The sequence below is a fragment of the Thermobia domestica genome, chromosome 6, assembly GCF_964235325.1.
Source record: "Thermobia domestica chromosome 6, izTheDome1.hap1.1, whole genome shotgun sequence".
In the NCBI taxonomy this organism is placed as follows: Eukaryota; Metazoa; Arthropoda; class Insecta; order Zygentoma; family Lepismatidae; genus Thermobia; species Thermobia domestica.
In genome coordinates this window covers 221,289,486-221,306,910 of record NC_137459.1, presented here as the reverse complement: position 1 = coordinate 221,306,910, position 17,425 = coordinate 221,289,486, and the positions used below count along the sequence as shown (strand labels likewise).

General features: G+C 34.2%; 1 protein-coding gene across 3 annotated transcripts in view; it reads right to left on the bottom strand.

The window, feature by feature from the left end:
* Gfrl (Glial cell line-derived neurotrophic family receptor-like) overlaps positions 1-17,425 on the bottom strand; it is a 621,902-nt gene that overhangs the window by 122,004 nt on the left and 482,473 nt on the right. For all 3 annotated transcript variants that reach the window (XM_081762635.1, XM_081762636.1, XM_081762637.1), the window contains one exon: positions 6,810-7,014. In XM_081762635.1, the coding sequence (XP_081618761.1) occupies positions 6,810-7,014 (205 nt within the window). The remainder of the gene's footprint in view (positions 1-6,809; positions 7,015-17,425) is intronic.

Genomic DNA, 17,425 nt, shown 5'->3' with positions numbered 1-17,425 from the left:
AGGGCATGTACACTTTTTCTTAAATTAAACTATATACTAAATTTCAAAACGATGTGAATTCTTAATTGAAAAAACTTGGATAATTATAAAACCGTCAGCAAGAATTTCGAAATTTTATTTTATTACAGGTTTTACGATACGCCACACAGATCAAACAAACTCCATTGAATTACACACTACATTCAACCCATGGATAAATGTATATTCTTCAATATACTGTATATGAGTATATTGAGTCAAGATGTTTAAAGATGTAAAAATAACCTGTTATACTAAACCTTTAATAACACTGAACTGAGAAGTAAAAGAATAAAAACGCTGTTATACGATATTAGATTATATACAATGTTTGTCCCGTTATGAATTTGATATCGTTGAAGTTTGTAACAGGAGCTGGTATTATCAATATTTTCAATACTTTCAACTTTTGCATAAAATAGTGAAATAAGAATAAAATTCTACCGCTCATAAACCTCGTCCAATTCCCTGTCGTTCTCTTAAATCGAACTACTCTTCCTTGTAATCAGAAAAACAGCATGTTAGAGAATTAGTTTGAAATACGTTAAAAATGTTGGTCATTCCAACCAGACAGTCTTGATTGACACCCACCTGTTTACCCTGATCATTTCGTGTTAGTTGAAAAACTGCTAGGTAGGACACATTCTTCAATATGACGTTAGTATAGTTACTAAGTTCTTCAAAAACATGATAATTAGTTCAAATACACATATTTTACTTCAAGGCAAAAACAGGTCAAACGGACCACACACAACGAGCAAACGTTCCCAGATAGAGACTTAGATTTCAATGTTGGTTCCACACCTAAGGAAAAAAAGATATCCGACATCATTTTCTGACTGATTTAGTTGTATTAAAACAAACGTAACGTATTGGTCAGCTCGAGATATTTTCACGTAAAATTTCCTTAGGAAGTGTATTAGCTCCTTGATTACATGTTTCATACACCCGCTATAAAGAAAGCACTTATACTCTAGTGGTATGGTACGAAACTACCGAATAACATACCCGAGTTTGAGTCAGTCATATTAGTCGATTTTCGTAATCAAATTGTGTTATTTTGGCAATTGTTATTGTAATTCCACTATTGTTTTATCACTATTACTATTAGTATTAACGATCGTTCCCAACCACCACTATTTCATTAATTATATTTTACAGAATTTACTATCACGTAAAAGTAACCATGGATTTGCAAAAGCTACGTTTGCACGTTTCAAAGACTGAAGCTCCCAATTATAAACCACAAATTCTGTCTTGTCTCAGGTATTGTTAATGTGACACGAGAGACGAAAATACGGTGATCGTGAATAACATCCAACTAAAGATTTGAACCGATTGAAACATTTCATGAACTTCATATACCAAGAATGTAATTTTGAATATCAGTTCTCCTATCCCTATGTAATATGTGAATCGTCTAGAAAATACTGAAGGCAACGATAAAGCACCATATTCTACTTGTAATCTTTTTTATTCTCTTCCTCAAATGTTTCCCCTTACTCCAAAAATAACTGAGAAGGGTGAAAATAGAAATAAATTTTGTTTAAATAGAAAAGTTTTAATATGCAATTCATATACTGTATCAATATTGTATTATGGGGTATGTCATTTTTAAATATTTGTCCTGATCAAATATAAAAATGTTAGTGATTTCATGAAATATATCCTGAAAAACAAACGGGACAATTTTATTTATATTTCATAAACAAATATTAACTATCACTGATAATTGTTAAAGAATATATATTCATTAATTTTCGGTATATTTTCTGACAGTTGCTTTTCATACAGTACTCATACCATTTTGTTGGTATTTGATGAATAAATCTCTTTTTTTACGACCTCAATAAATGGTATATCTTTTGAAAAATCCAGAAAGCGTATTTGAAATTATGAGGGTGACACTGAAATTTCTCGGAAAATATAAATTAGATTTCAATTTTACATGAAAATGATTCGTTAGTAACTCCAGGCAAAGATATAGTAGATAAGGACTAGATACGGTTTGCCGTATTTTCTGTTTATTTTTCTTCTTGAAGTCATATGAAAATTTATTTTCATTCAATTTCGTTACTGCATTTGTGGTGAGAAGTTACTTATTCCTTATTGAAGATATAGTCCTTATATATATTGCAGAAGAACGTAACGATGCACAACAAAAAACGACCTGATATACACCATTATTAACTGCATGCTCTAAAATTTACAGTTTTAAGAAACCAAACTTACCATTGATGAATGACAGCGGCTATTGATATACTCATCGTTGTCCTGGCTCTAATTTAGTACACTATAGTCTTTATGCCTAACGGTGACTCGGCCACATCAGTTTTATCTACGCACAAAAAACACATATCCTCATTTCCTATATCAGTTTGCTCCATACTGAATACTCATATCTCGGCCAGTTCGAAACGTCTTAGCAATTAAATTTGCTCATCCAAATTTTAATCTCCATTTTCGAAAATTTTCAGGTAAGCAGGCTGGGTGAATATCAAGTTCGCAATGTTAGATACACATGCAAGATTTACTGACTACATTAATTCACTACCCTTTAACACGTAAGCAGTCAAATGTGAACGCTGGTATAATGAGGGACACTATTATAATAATAATTGAATAAAACCGCATTGTTGAGGCATACATACATCCTCGATTTCCTCTTTAATTCTATGCATTGAAAGTATTGAACAGAAAGTTTAATGAGTTCTACGGTTCAGAGGAGGCTCCGAACTTAAGAAAGTATTAAATGTTTTGGAACGTTTCTTCATATCAGCTACCACTCCTCTTTTACCAGGAAGTTCTTATACTCCTTACCTACGGAAAGAAAATTGATCACTAGATCCAGATCATTTAGAGATCGAACTTGTTCACCAACAATTAGATTTTGAACGACATGTAATGTTGTATAATTCATATTTTTGTCAATGTACTAGCAACTTAATCTGCAAGCCCTCGCTTGTTAACAAAGGGGAGGTAGATTAGGCTGACTAAGACAAGATAGTACAGGGTGCTCAATATACAGTGCAACAAAGAGTTTGCGATAGCAGAACTTTTGAAGCCGAAGCGATACACAAATAATTGTTGTACCAAAATTAACCTTTGTTCATACAAATATAATTTAAACTAGTAATGAATGAAGCACAAAAGGAACCACACAGTGTTGCCAGATGAAACCGAAGGTGTAAATGAATTTCTTTTCAAACACGTAAATTTACTCATAACACATACATATGGACGTGTAGTCATTAATTTTCAGTTGTTTATTTGGAGTACGTTGGAAACTATCTTGTAGAAAAATATTTTTCATTTCCACCGATGACTAATCAGATGAGGCCTCTGTAAGGATGAACGCCCTCAATTGGCAACCCTGCTGATGTTTCAGGGCATCAAAAGGTTTGTCAAGGATCTGTATACATTATGCAATTCGTCAAAACAATGAAAAAGAAATTTTGAAACTTTCATCATAAAACTTTTACTTACATGCACCCGACCACATTGCAACTATCAAAAATAAGTTACCAGCTCTACAGCAGATTCTGGGAGTGCCCTCTGTTTTGATTCAAAAACTGATTCATATGTTTCACCAGGGTGGCAGCACCTTTACAAAGACTAGAAGTTCGTGTCACATTGCGAAGTTTCGTATCCAGGTTTTGAATAGTTCAAGAATGGTACTTGTATACATCTTGCTTTAAATAACACCATGACAAAACAACTTAAAGTATTTACTCTTTAGCTTTAGCAAACTTTTTAAACACTCCCTGTTTACATCTTCTCTTTCCTATTCCTATAAAGAATTCTAATTTACTAAAAACTAAGTAAATAAGCAATTTAATTTTTTTTTACTAAATTATGAAAAAGGCTACAAAATACTATTTCAGTTTATAAGGCGAGTTTAGAAACGTCCAGCACATGTAAAGAAACTCATTGTGGTGGCTACACGTCTCTTCCTTCAGCAGTTTCTTGAAATACGTTCATGAGTTAAATAAATACGATCACTTTCCACTTTTAAAAGATTGGAATTTTATTGTTAACGTAGAAATTTCTCATCCATGGAGTAAAGTAGAACTAAACTTGTACTTTTAATGCTTATCCTGCTCTTGTGTAAATAAGCAGAAACAAAAAAAATCGTACTAAAACGTTGAGTGCAAGATCGAAGGAATCCCACAACCTGAATCCTGCTTTGATTTAACTGCTTTCTCGTAATTTTAATGTGGAGGTGAATCCACATTAAAAGTGAAAAATGTCCGCGTTCTACTTGTGTAATTAGTGTGAACGTCAAATTCGATTCATAACACAAAATAAAATGGTAAAAAGATTGCAATTTTTGCATGCAGCTGGATCATAGCTGGTTTTCAATTGACTCAAGGAAATAATTACGTTAAAGCCTAGGGTAGATTCTATAGGAACCGGAATATTTAACACTTCTGCAATACTAATATGTAATATCAACACTTCTCACCTCAGCTTATACACCTATTTATTAAAACTAAAATAAAATATAATCAGTCCAACTACTAAACGTCATCTTTTTCAGACGTGCAGTCAGTGTCTGATGAAGATAAGGTTAAATTATCGAAACCATTACATGGTATTTAAGCTTTAAGAAAAAGTGCATATACTCTGGCCAATGTATATTCTCTTCAGAGTTCTGATAGATAAAGTACCATACCTTATGTTGCTTCAATTTAAAAATTCTTAAGACACACTTAATTAACACAGCCAGACTCCCATTTCTGGCTGTAGTTGTTCCTTAGCAACAGAATTCTAACACACAATATTTAGAAAAGGTGGGCATGAGATGTAAAAAGTGTGAATAACTATCATGAAGTTGTCATGCTGTTTTTCTTGGGGAGTAGATGTAATGATTTCTTGATTCTTTTAATCAAAGCACATTTATATCAAAACAACACGTGTCATTTCATTTATTAACCTGTTTGTTTGTGACATAACTTCATTTACCATTCTTCCTAGTCAGAGAACTTAATATACACTCATAATATTTATAATTGAAGACCTGAATTCCATACATACAAAGTCCACTCTTTTTCTTTGTATTTAGCATTTTTTTTTCAATGTTATCATGTATGTTTTAAGGGCTATTCACTTACATGATACGAAAGTCTTTCAAAACCTTTTTAAAAAATACAAAATAATTTCAACTAAACAGAATAGCATGCGAAGTATAATCTTCTTATCTCTTTTTTAGAATCACAAAAGTACTAAGGTGGGCCTGGAAACACCACAATTCAGGTATACAATCTAAATATTTAAGTAAAGATACATTTTTATTCTAGGTATTCTTACATTATATTTTATTTAATTGCAAAGACTTTTATTTAAATAATTATGTTACTGATAAAAAAATGTGCAAAAATGTAAATTAAATGACAAACCAAAGAACATAATATAAATTAGACACGCAAAACATTAATGGAAATATCCTCAACCTGTCATAGATAAAAAGTTAACATGTTAAAATATACAAAATGATGTACAAAGAATCAATGCATTACATAATATACAAAATTCCAGGTAACACTGTGGTGTGGAATGTGATATAATTGAACCTTCATATAACAGTACTTGATGGTAGATGTGTCTAGCGTGGAACGGATTAACTATTTAAGATAAAAAACTTCTTCCATAATAGGAGCAGAGGGGATTGATTTAAAAATGCAAACTGCGTTTCCCCGCTGAATTGCTAAACTGAGTCTTTGCATTAAAAATAGTTTGCTCCGCGGATCTCCTGTTTTCACAACCAACTGTGAACCTATTCGTTTCACTAGAGTCTTTGCCTCTTTGCTGAAAACACCCATTGTTTCTACAGCAAAGGGAATGAAAAAATGGTCTTCTTTTAAACATTTATATTTTAAATGTTTTCGTCTGCACGCTGTTTCTGCCGCACTTCCAGCTTCCTTAGATGTTGATACAATATGAGAAGCTGCAAAAGTATCAATACAAGTGACATCCCATACTAGACATTGCCCCTTTTCCCAGGGGATTAACGTGATTCCATCTGGTCTTTTCCCATCATCCCTTGATAAACCTGATGGTTCTAAAATTGAAGGCACGTCTATGCTGGCCAAAGCACGCTTTAGGATATCATTTAATTCAGCGTGACGGGACACTCTGCCTGCGCTTTTGGAACAGCTCAATGGATGCAAACACTTTTCATTGACTTGCTCCCGACAAATGCATGTAAATTTTTTACATATGTTCATGCCAAGGCGTAGAGCAACACAAAGACGAAAAGAAATGTTATCCATGAAAGTTCCAATATTCTTCGATGGAATTGATTGCAACCATGCGCCAGATTCTTTTTCTTATAAGGCCTTAAAGCGGGCTATAAATATTATACATTCTTGACATAATAATTAGATTACAATCTGGAATACTTTACCACTCATAACTTCTTGCTATATAATTGTTCTTTCTGCCTAAGTTCTATTCTTGTAAACATTTTACGCAGTTTTACTTGGCATCTCTTACAAATACTATTGCTATAATACGACAAGTTTCGAGCTAACCATTAACTAACAAAAAACATCAGTTGCTATCGTGTGTGGTCGTATAGCAAACAAGAGAAGAAAAAACTGTTAAGTTGAAAAATAAAATTAGCGTGTAAACCACATCTGTAGGATTTATTTTGTTTTTCCTTGGAGTCCTTTCCTTTCCTAAGTGTCCCCCGCCGTCCATACAAAAACAAGTTATATTTTGCAACTAAATTTACGCTGTTATTGATTTAATCCCAAACACGTATTGAGCACTTAAGACTCTTAACTCACCTGGCTCTGGACGCATGCAAATAAAACTCCCTGAGTAGCAGATGCACTGACTACGATATGCTTGAATGGCTGGTGCAGCATGGTTGTAGAATGCGAAATCCGTTCTACAGGGAACGCGGTCCACACACACTGCACTACATTGGAGTTCTTTTCCATCGACGCATAAACATACTTCGGAACACTCGGGCTCATCCTCCTTGTAGATCTAGGAGTAAATAGTCATATATAAAAAGTAGAACTCTAAATATATTGACTACATTACTAATCTATCAACCACTTAAGTAAAAGAAAATAGTTGTATTCCAAATTATGTATAATTTTTTGTGCCGTTACTTTGCCAATCCTACCCTTGACAACACATACCAAGTTGGACATAAGCAGCCTCCTGAGAGTCATCATTCGTCTCAGCTAGCGCAGTTGGCACTAATATCAGTCTGTTTCCTTAATACGTATAACCTCTTTTTAGATAAGACTTCAGTAGTACCGACAGGAGCTGAAGTTTTACTTCCGGGATTATTATTTGATTCAATACGAAAAACTACAAATTGTACACTAATATTGCTTGTTCTAACTCGTCACCGCTCCTTTCTCCCACCTATTAACGCAATTGCAGCAAGTATTGAATTAAAGGAAATGATGTGTGTCAATACTCATCTAGGAAACTCGGGAGAAAATTAATCGACATTAATATTAATCGTACCTAATTACTTTGTAGTCTAGGCTCTGTCCATAAGAGCTGAAGAAAAGTCGGGAATGACAGCAGATCTCTTCAGAACCTCTTAGAGGGTTATCAATTAATGAAAAAACGAAGGTAACACTTCCGCAACCGGGGCCTTCATTGTGAAATTCAATATTCAAAATGGCGCCCGCGCGCAAGTACCAAATTATATTTAAACTGAAATATCTTCTTACAGAAACAAGTTAGAAACTTCGTTTTTGTACCAAATTAAAGATAATTGATAGTAGAAGTAAGAAAACTGGATATATTGTTTACATGTAGCCGCCATATTTAAAAATATCGGTTATTTGGGCCAAAAATTAGTTATTCTCACTTATCTTTTTTCATTTCATAACAAATAACTATGAAGTTATTAAAAATATGAAAACGCAGCCCAAACTAATTAATGGAGCATAACCTTAGCTTTCTATCGATACCAATATCTTTAGTAGATCTTAAAAAATGACCAAGCTATTTAAATTTAAGTGGCGAAGGGTGTAGCGTGTTTGGACTGTTTAATAGATTACCGGAAAAACACTCACTACACGCAAAACTTTCAAAGCTATTAATTTTCAACAAATTAAAATAGTCCATTCATGTTATCGATAAATTAAAGGTAATAGGTTACTGTGTCGTAGGAAGTGAAATAATAATGTTATTGCATTTGTCAAATATTACTAACATGTTTGTTCATATAATATGTAGCTAATGTTGCAGACTTTAATGTGGACAGTGGAATAATAAAAATCTATAGTTAGCACTAATATCTTAGGCAATGACTATAGAAACCCTGTTTGGCATTTCCCTATCCTGAACATCTCTTCCTCTGCATCCGTATTATACTTAAATGCTTGCATCATTTGCTATAATCGTGACAAATCTTCATGTAAAACAATGTCGTCTTTCCGAGGGAGAGAAGATGTTATAGCTGCGGTTGAAATTCGCAAAGATGGTGCTCTGAAAAGACTTAAGGATGTTCATCGAGGTGCAGAGTTTGTGTATCATTGTAATGACGCATTCTGTATGTTATATTCAAACAAGAATATGTTGTTACGGGAGAAAAAGAAAAGAGAACGTAGAGAAACTGAGGAGCTGGATCAACATTCAATAAAATCTCAATCTGAGCCAATGGCAAAGAAAGTGAGAGTAGATATTCCCGTTCGACAGTCACCATCTTCAAACAAGAAATGTTTTATGTGTAGTATGTGGGAAAGAGAAACACAACGGAATTAAACAAAAGTACAGAATATGTTAATCAAATCGTGCAACTACATTTTTATCCGCAATCATATTCTATAAAGATGATGAATTTACGAGAATTTGTGATTTGGAGGGTAAATTAGCTGTGTTCGGTGCAGGTCTCAATTATCATAAGGCCTGTCTTGAGCATATTCTCAGAAATCAGATAGCACAACTACCGAGTCTAAGATAACTATTAAAAGCGCAGTGTTTAATAAAATCGAGAAACTATTGGATGAGGGTGTATTAACATTGTCGGAAATTCGAGGCTGTGAACTGACTTTTGATAACAAAGAAAAAGTCAGGTTTTCGAAGCCATCGAAAAGAAATAAACCAGTTCTAGGTTTCAATTCATTATTTAATGCTGAAAAAGTAGCTGACAAATTGAGATCGATTAACATACGAGTACAGCTAAAGAAGTACGAACGCCTCTCCTTCACACATATTTCGGTATTGAAGGAGAATTTGGGGACAGTCAGCCACTTCGTAAGTCCTGGCTAACAACTAGAATTCCTCAACCTCTTTTGTATTTCCTAACAGAAGTGCTACAAGTGGTAAAGCTGAACATCATATTTGCGACGCATGCGAAGATCTATAAATCACTGACGAAGACACTGAAAATAATCTTGAAGAATTTTCCGACCAACCAAATTTAAATTTTTAGAATCTATTAAAATCAATCTTCCAGACTTTATTCTACAATATATATCGTAGTAGGAAAGCAAACTCCATCCATTTGATGGTGGCACACTCAATTCATGAAAAATTCAAAATCAGATAACTGATCTCAACTGTAAATAAATTAGGTGTGTCAGTGGGCTATAAAGATATCATGCAAGCACGAAGCAATCTTGTATACACGACTCCAAAAGTGCATTACCAACTGCAATTCTCGTTTTCCTGCAATAGCAGGCAATTTAAAAAGCTCGACGGTTGGGTTGGTTCCGAATTCGAAAGGCGTTGGACCAAACCTCAATTTTGTTAAAAATATATCAGTGTGGCAAACTGAAAAATAAGGAAATAAAACTAATTGTTAAGAATGACAATCTTATTATCGTGACGGAGTTGGATGAAATCAAAAGTTACAAAATGATCTTACTTAAGCAGTTCAAAAAAAGATGAATGGAAAAAGACACATATCAGAAAAAAACATTTCTCTCCTTCTCCCCCCCCCCAAAAAAAATAATTTTAAAAAAGAAAAAGTTACATAAAGTAAAGGTTTAATATAAAAGACTCACCCAAAATTTTGAAAATTGACACGCGAAAGGCAAGAATAACTGAACCGAAGTGAATAAAATTGTGCACAGATATTGCAGACGTAAAATGTGGGAATACAGGCTTCATATTTTCCGTAAAAAAACCGTAGGGTGGGGCACGGACCCCTCCAAACCCTTGATCACGAGATATCAAGGATGCTTGTAACAGTGTCAGATGTGTGTAAAGGACATGAAGAATTATAACGGAACTTTTTCTATGGACAACACGCAAAAAATAAAGGAATACAAGGTTTTAATGTTCTGCGGAAAACAGTTTTAGGGGGTAAAAGCCCCCACGAAAAATTTTGAAATTTGACGTCCGAAAGGTAAGAAGAAGTGAACCGAACTGAATGAAATTCTGCACAGATTTTATAAACATAAAATGAGGGAATACGTGTTTCTTATTTTCCTTTAAAAAACGGCTGGGTAGGGCACGGACTCGTCCAAACATTTGATCATGAAATATCAAAAGTACTAGTAACAAATGTCAGATGGGTGTAAAGGACATGAAGAAATACAACGAAATTTTTGTATGGAGAATACGCAGAAAATAAACGAATACGTTTTTTTTTTCATTTTGTGCGGAAAGACAGTTTTATAGGGTAAAAGAACCCACCCCAAAATTTTAAAGTTGACGCGAGAAAGATAAGAAGAATTGAACCGAAGTGAGTGAAATATATCACAGATGTCGTAGGTTTAAAATGAGGAAATACGGGTTTAGTATTTTCCTGCAAAAAAAGGTTAGGTGAGGCACGGACCCCTCCAAACATTTGATCACGAAATATCAAAAGTGCTAGTAACACTATGTGAGATGTGTCTAAAGAACATGAAGAACTGCAACGAAACTTAATGTATGGATAATATGCAAAAAACATACGAATACTGTTTTTTATTTTCTGCGTAAAAATGGTTTTACGGGGAAAAGCACCCACCCAAAATTTTGAAAGTTGACGAACGAAAAGCAAGGACAAGTGAATCGAAATGAATGAACTTGTGCACATATATTTTGAATTTATATATATATATATATATATATATATATATATATATATATATATATATATATATATATATATAGATAGATAGATAGATAGATAGATAGATAGATAGATAGATAGATAGATAGATAGATACAGACTGATATACAATTCGTGTAATTTTCTACAGCACTGGGAGAAGATGAAGTTTTCATACCATTAATATAAAATTTGGCACTCTTATTGAGAAATATCTGAATTTTTCGAATTTCTAAAGGAAATAGGAGAAAATAGCTGTTTAGCCCCCCTTTTGGGGGTGTAAACACAGAAGTTCATTTTCCTTATGAGAGATTCAATGTTAAATTTTGGAAGCAGTTTTCTCCAATAATTATTCGTAAAGATTTTGGGGCAAATGAGTTGTATTTGTTACGAAATGCAAAAACACTCATTCACAAAGCTAGTAAAGCCGTCTCAAATATTATTTTGGGAAGGCCCCCCTTTCGTAAACAGCTGGTGGGTGATGTGTTACCAAATCCCAAAATTTATTTTCGGAGTGCCAGTAAACGTCAGGTTAATCACGAATGTCACACAATTAATGCTCCAATGCTCCTTACATGTAAGAGTGACTGATAATGGGGCTACAGCCCCCTTTCAAAAGTAAGAAAATCACCAGAAATATCCTTAGTAGGGACATACGAGAAGAAGGTGTTTTTCTTTATTAATGTGAAATTTGGCGTCATTGTAGCAAAAGAGTATGCATTTTTGACATCTGGAATGCTATTTTGGTAACGCACCGCCGAAGGGGGTCACAGAGGACGAAACATTAGATGATATATCTTTATAAAAATTCAAGATTTTGTTCCGGAAATGCCAGTGAGCGTCAGATTTATCACAAATGTCACGGAATTAATATTCTAATGCTCCTTGCATGTGCCAGTAACTTATGTGGGGCTATAACCCCCTTTCAAAAAATAAAAAAATCACCATTTATATCCCTAGTACAGATACGAGAAGAAGGTGTTTTTAGTCAATTAATGTGAAATTTGGCGTGGTTGTAAAAAAAAAGTATGCATTTTTCATATCTGGAATGTTATTTTGGTTACCACCACCTTATTGGGGCACAGGGGGCAAAGCATCTGATGATTGATCTTTATAAAAATTCAAAATTTTGTTCCGGAAATGCGTGAGTGTCAGATTATTCACATATGTCACAGAATTAATTATCTAACGCTCCTTGCATGTGCCAGTGACTTATATGTGGCTATAGCCCCTTTCAAAAATAAAAAAATAATCATAAATATCCTTAGTATTGACATACGGGAAGAATGAATTTCTCTCAATTAATGTCCATCTCGGCGTCGGATTAGCAAAAAGTTATGCGTTTGCCAAATCTGGAATATTATTTTGGTAATGTACCGCCTTAGGCGGCACAGGGCGTAAAGCATAAGTTATTGGATCTTTTTAAAGTTTCAAATTTTATTTTGAAAAATCCAGCGTGTGTCAGATTGATCGCAAACGGCATTTATTTAGAAAAACGGCATTTATTTTCGCGTTTCTAAATAACTGCAAACAGAAAGCTACTAGGTGACTTGTGATAACGGTACCTCATGCCAAATAACATCGTCTAGGGAGGTCTTGATCCACTTTTCGATTATCTTTTATCTATTTGAAGATATCACATAATTACAGTAAAATTAGCGGTATATTAATTTCGCAGTGATAGGGACTCTTAAGATAGTGTATGAATAAGCTTGTGTTTGACTCATATATCATACAAGAAGTAATGCTTTAAGATACACTAAAAAATGGGACACATACTGGTGTTGGGCACGGAAAACTTTGTTCACATGGCTCATGAAACAAAACGGTTATGTGTGCACCTCTCGAACTGCTCACAAACAGGCAAGGTAACAACACTGATTGTTCCTTAACATGTCATATGATCACTTAGAATAGCCAACAGAGCTTCAATTTACATAAAATTTGGAATCGACAAATGAAAACAGCACGTTTCTACCACTTGTGGGTTCCAGATCTCATTGTTGAAAAGATTGGAGACAAACATATAAATTTTGCTGTGAGGAGAAACAAATACGCGTAAATCTAGTATTTTAATATATTGATAATAATTGGAATAGTTTTATTTTCGAGTGCTATTTTTAATATTCGCAATATTGAAATTTTTGAACTTACATTTTTCGCGTGTTTGGAAAGAAAAAAAGATATCATTACTAGTAAAATTATCCTAATACAAACATTTTTTTTCAATTTTTCCGGAAAATCGAAAAAAAAACGTTTTATAAAAAACGTTCAAAATTTCCGGAAATTTGACAACACTAGCTCAGACACACTTGTACTTTGCCCAGCATTAAACTCTGATCTTAGTTCCGACGCAGTTCGCCGCCTGTTCTGTTTTACCAGTCTGCCCAGCCTACGACGTTCGACATATTTAATGAGGTGGGGGGCACCAAACCCCTTGACATTTGGACGTCTTTTGCCCTTGGTTTCGCCACTTGCTGAAGACAATCACCACAGCACTCCTCGAACACCTGACAAGTCCTGCAGTTTCCGAAATTCTCGTGCCGAGTGTTTCTGAGCGAGCACTTTCTTCAAAATAATATTTAAAATTATAGAGAAATTTTCGAGACATTCGAGTCGAGTCGAGATTTTTACCAGCTGTCTCGACTCGACTCGAGTCTCGACTCGAAAATTCGACTCGAGAAAAACGTTTGTCTCGACTCGTCTCGAATTTTACAAAGTGTGTCTCGACTCGAATCTCGACTCGAATTCGAGTCGACATTCCAGACATGACTCGTGCGCATCCCTGAAAGTGGGATCATAAAGTTATTGTGGAAGAAGTAGGGAAAAGATACGCTTTTTCTATGAATAACTAACTAACTAACTCTATGGCCTATGGAACCCGGAGGTTCAGTGCCGCGCTCACAAAAGCTCTCCACTGACTTCTATCCTTAGCTAATTGCATCCAGTTTCTACTTTGTATTCCTATCTCTGCGAGATCCATCTTAATATTATCCTGCCATCCGCGCCTAGGTCTTCCTAATGGTCGTTTTCCTATGGGTCTTCCAGTCAAGACTTTGAAAGCGTTTCTACTTTCTTCCATTCTAGCTACATCACCTGCCCACCTAAGCCTTTTAGACTTGACGGCCCTAATAATGTTGGGTAAACCGTATAAACTATATAGTTCCTCGTTATGAAGTTTCCGCCATAGGCCCTGTTGCTATCTTTGATTTTCCTTATAGCGTATTCCAACACAAAGTTAAATAATAATGGCGACAACGCATTTCCTTGTTTCACGCCATTTTCGACGTGAAAGCTCGTGCACACAAATTTTCCTACCCGGATTATGAATAAAGAAAACAATATTTTAAATTTTAAAATATTACTTCTCTTTTCGTTCATGGTACCTGCGGCATTTTCCATTGTCATTTTGTGTTCTATTTCGAGCTGGTTTGCTTAAGTGTGCAAAAAATATGCTGGTAACTTTATGTATGATTTTGTGCTATAAGAAGACACCAATTTAGTTTTTAAAAGCGCAAAATTCTTTGATTATATTCCAGTGATGTCAAAAAAAAACGAAGCTATATCCTCAATCTGTTACACTGACAGACGATATTCATTTACACTAGATTCGAAATTTAAAAAAAAAATCAAAACATTTTTCTACAATAATGACAAATTGCACTTTAATTGTAAAGCATATTTACTTCCTTCCCATTTAAAGGATATTTACCGTAAATTATGTTATTTTTGGAAGGGTGGCTGTAGCCCAATATCAGTCACTGGCACATGCAAGGAGCATCGGAATATTAATTTTGTATTATTTGTGATCAATCTGACACACATTGGATTTTCCAAAATAAAATTTGAAACTTTAAAAAGATCTAATAATTATTGCTTCACCCCCCTGTGCCCCCAAAGGCGGTACATTACCAAAACAAATATTACAGATTCGATAAATGCATAACTTTTTGCTAACCCGATGCCGAGTTTCACATTAATTGAGAAAAATCATTCTTCTCGTATGTCTCTACTAGGGATATAAGTGGAGATTTTTTTATATTTGAAAGGGGGTTATAGCCCCACATAAGTTACTGGCACATGCAAGGAGTATTAGAATATTAATTCTGTGACATTTGTGAAAAATCTGACGCTCACTGGCATTTCCGGAATAAAATTCTGAATTTTTATAAAGATATATAATCTAATGCCTCATCCCCTGTGCCCCCTAAGGCGGTGCGTTACCAAAATAGCATTCCAGATTTCAAAAATGCATACTCTTTTGCTACAATGACGCCAAATTTCACATTAAATAACAAAAAACACTTTCTACTTGTATGTCCCTACTAAGGATATTTCTGGTGATTTTCTTACTTTTGAAAGGGGGCTGTAGCCCCATTATCAGTCACTCTTACATGTAAGGAGCATTGGAGCATTAATTGTGTGACATTCGTGATTAACCTGACGTTTACTGGCACTCCGAAAATAAATTTTGGGATTTGGTAACACATCACCCACCAGCTGTTTACGAAAGGGGGGCCTTCCCAAAATAATATTTGAGACGGCTTTACTAGCTTTGTGAATGAGTGTTTTTGCATTTCGTAACAAATACAACTCATTTGCCCCAAAATCTTTACGAATAATTATTGGAGAAAACTGCTTCCAAAATTTAACATTGAATCTCTCATAAGGAAAATGAACTTGTGTGTTTACACCCCCAAAAGCTATTTTCTCCTATTTCGTTCAGAAATTCGAAAAATGCAGATATTTCTCAATAAGAGTGCCAAATTTTATATTAATGGTATGAAAACTTCATCTTCTCCCAGTGCTGTACAAAATTACACGAATTATGGAACAGTTGTTTGTGTGTGTGTGTGTGTTATAGTATTTTGACTCAGTTTTCTGATCAATGTTACGTTACTTCTTAGGAATCTACAATTGCGTCACTTTTGAACAAAGAGACGTTTATTCTTGTTTTCCCTTCGTAGTTCATAACACTTCATAATTTTAGAGAAAATACCTGTAATGTGTATCACTTCTACTCTGCTGATTTATATAAAGAACCAATTACCGGTTGGTCGCAAACTGGAATTATTATTTTCCGCTGAGGAATCTTATCAAACTCTCAATCACATTTGGCCGAGACGTGAAACGTAAAGGCCTTGTCGCAGAGGAATGATCACAAATTGCATGAAATCAATAAAAATATATCCAGAGAAAGCTATATCCACCCAAATTTTTTTGATGATTAGCGAACAAAACATCGCAACCAAAATCTCACTTCCCACAATCTCGCCTGGCGAAAATCTCACATAAAGAAAATCTTGCCAGACGAAATCTAGCCTGGCTAGGTCCTCGAGGGATAAAACTTAGCCATCTAAGCTCTTGCGGGACTAAACCTTGCAGTAGCTATTTCTTCTGTATAGAATGTTTAAAATATATATTTAAAATATTTACTGTACACTTTGAAAATAATAATAATCATTATAAATAAACTACAAGACAGAACATAAGTGATTTTATTAATTTTTAAAAGATAAAAAGAAAGGTAGATAAGTAGTTACTTCCCGGATTATTAACACTTGCGTCGAAAATAGATCTTTACATTTCACGCTCACCAAATAATTTAATTAAATAGACAGAACAAGAAATAAGTGGCCATTTGTTTTGGAAAATTTACGGATAACACCCGTCAACTCAAAAACGAAGAAATTTATGTAGGCGGATAACTTGTAACTCATGTAACTAAGAAACAGCACTAGAAAGTTTGTTCCATCAGCATGATATTGTTCTATATGAACAATGCAATGAACATACGTATTTAGTAAATTTATGATGTGTAACTTGTATTAATGGACTAAAAATTATGAAAAATATCTTTTGATCAGTGACGTATTTAGGGGCTATCGGGCTAATACCCACAGAAATAATTTCATTATTATGTTTTCGAATCATACGTACAACACAAATGATGATATAAAAGCAATATGAAGATCATTTATCTACGTTTAATATATCCTAGTCATTACACAATTTACTCCAATAATAAATGTGGTTTAAATGTTCTCATATCACACAATTCGTGGAACAATCGTGACGCGGAACGGTTGTAAAAACTCCTAGTTGAAATTAAGAAAAAATAAGAATTTTTTTAAACATAAATGAACAAAACTCAGCAATAAAATTTCGAGACAAGAGCGAAAAAAGTCTTGAATGATCGAGACTAGACGAGACCTATTAAACTTAGAAGACGAGACGAGAAAACCTTACTTCTCGTCTCGTCTCATGAGGAACATTATCTGAACGAAGCAGATATCATTCTTGCTTGTAGTGACTTGGTGGGAGATGTAGGTACATTTTTTGCATGAATAATCGATTTTATGGCATATCAATTTCCAAGCATATCAT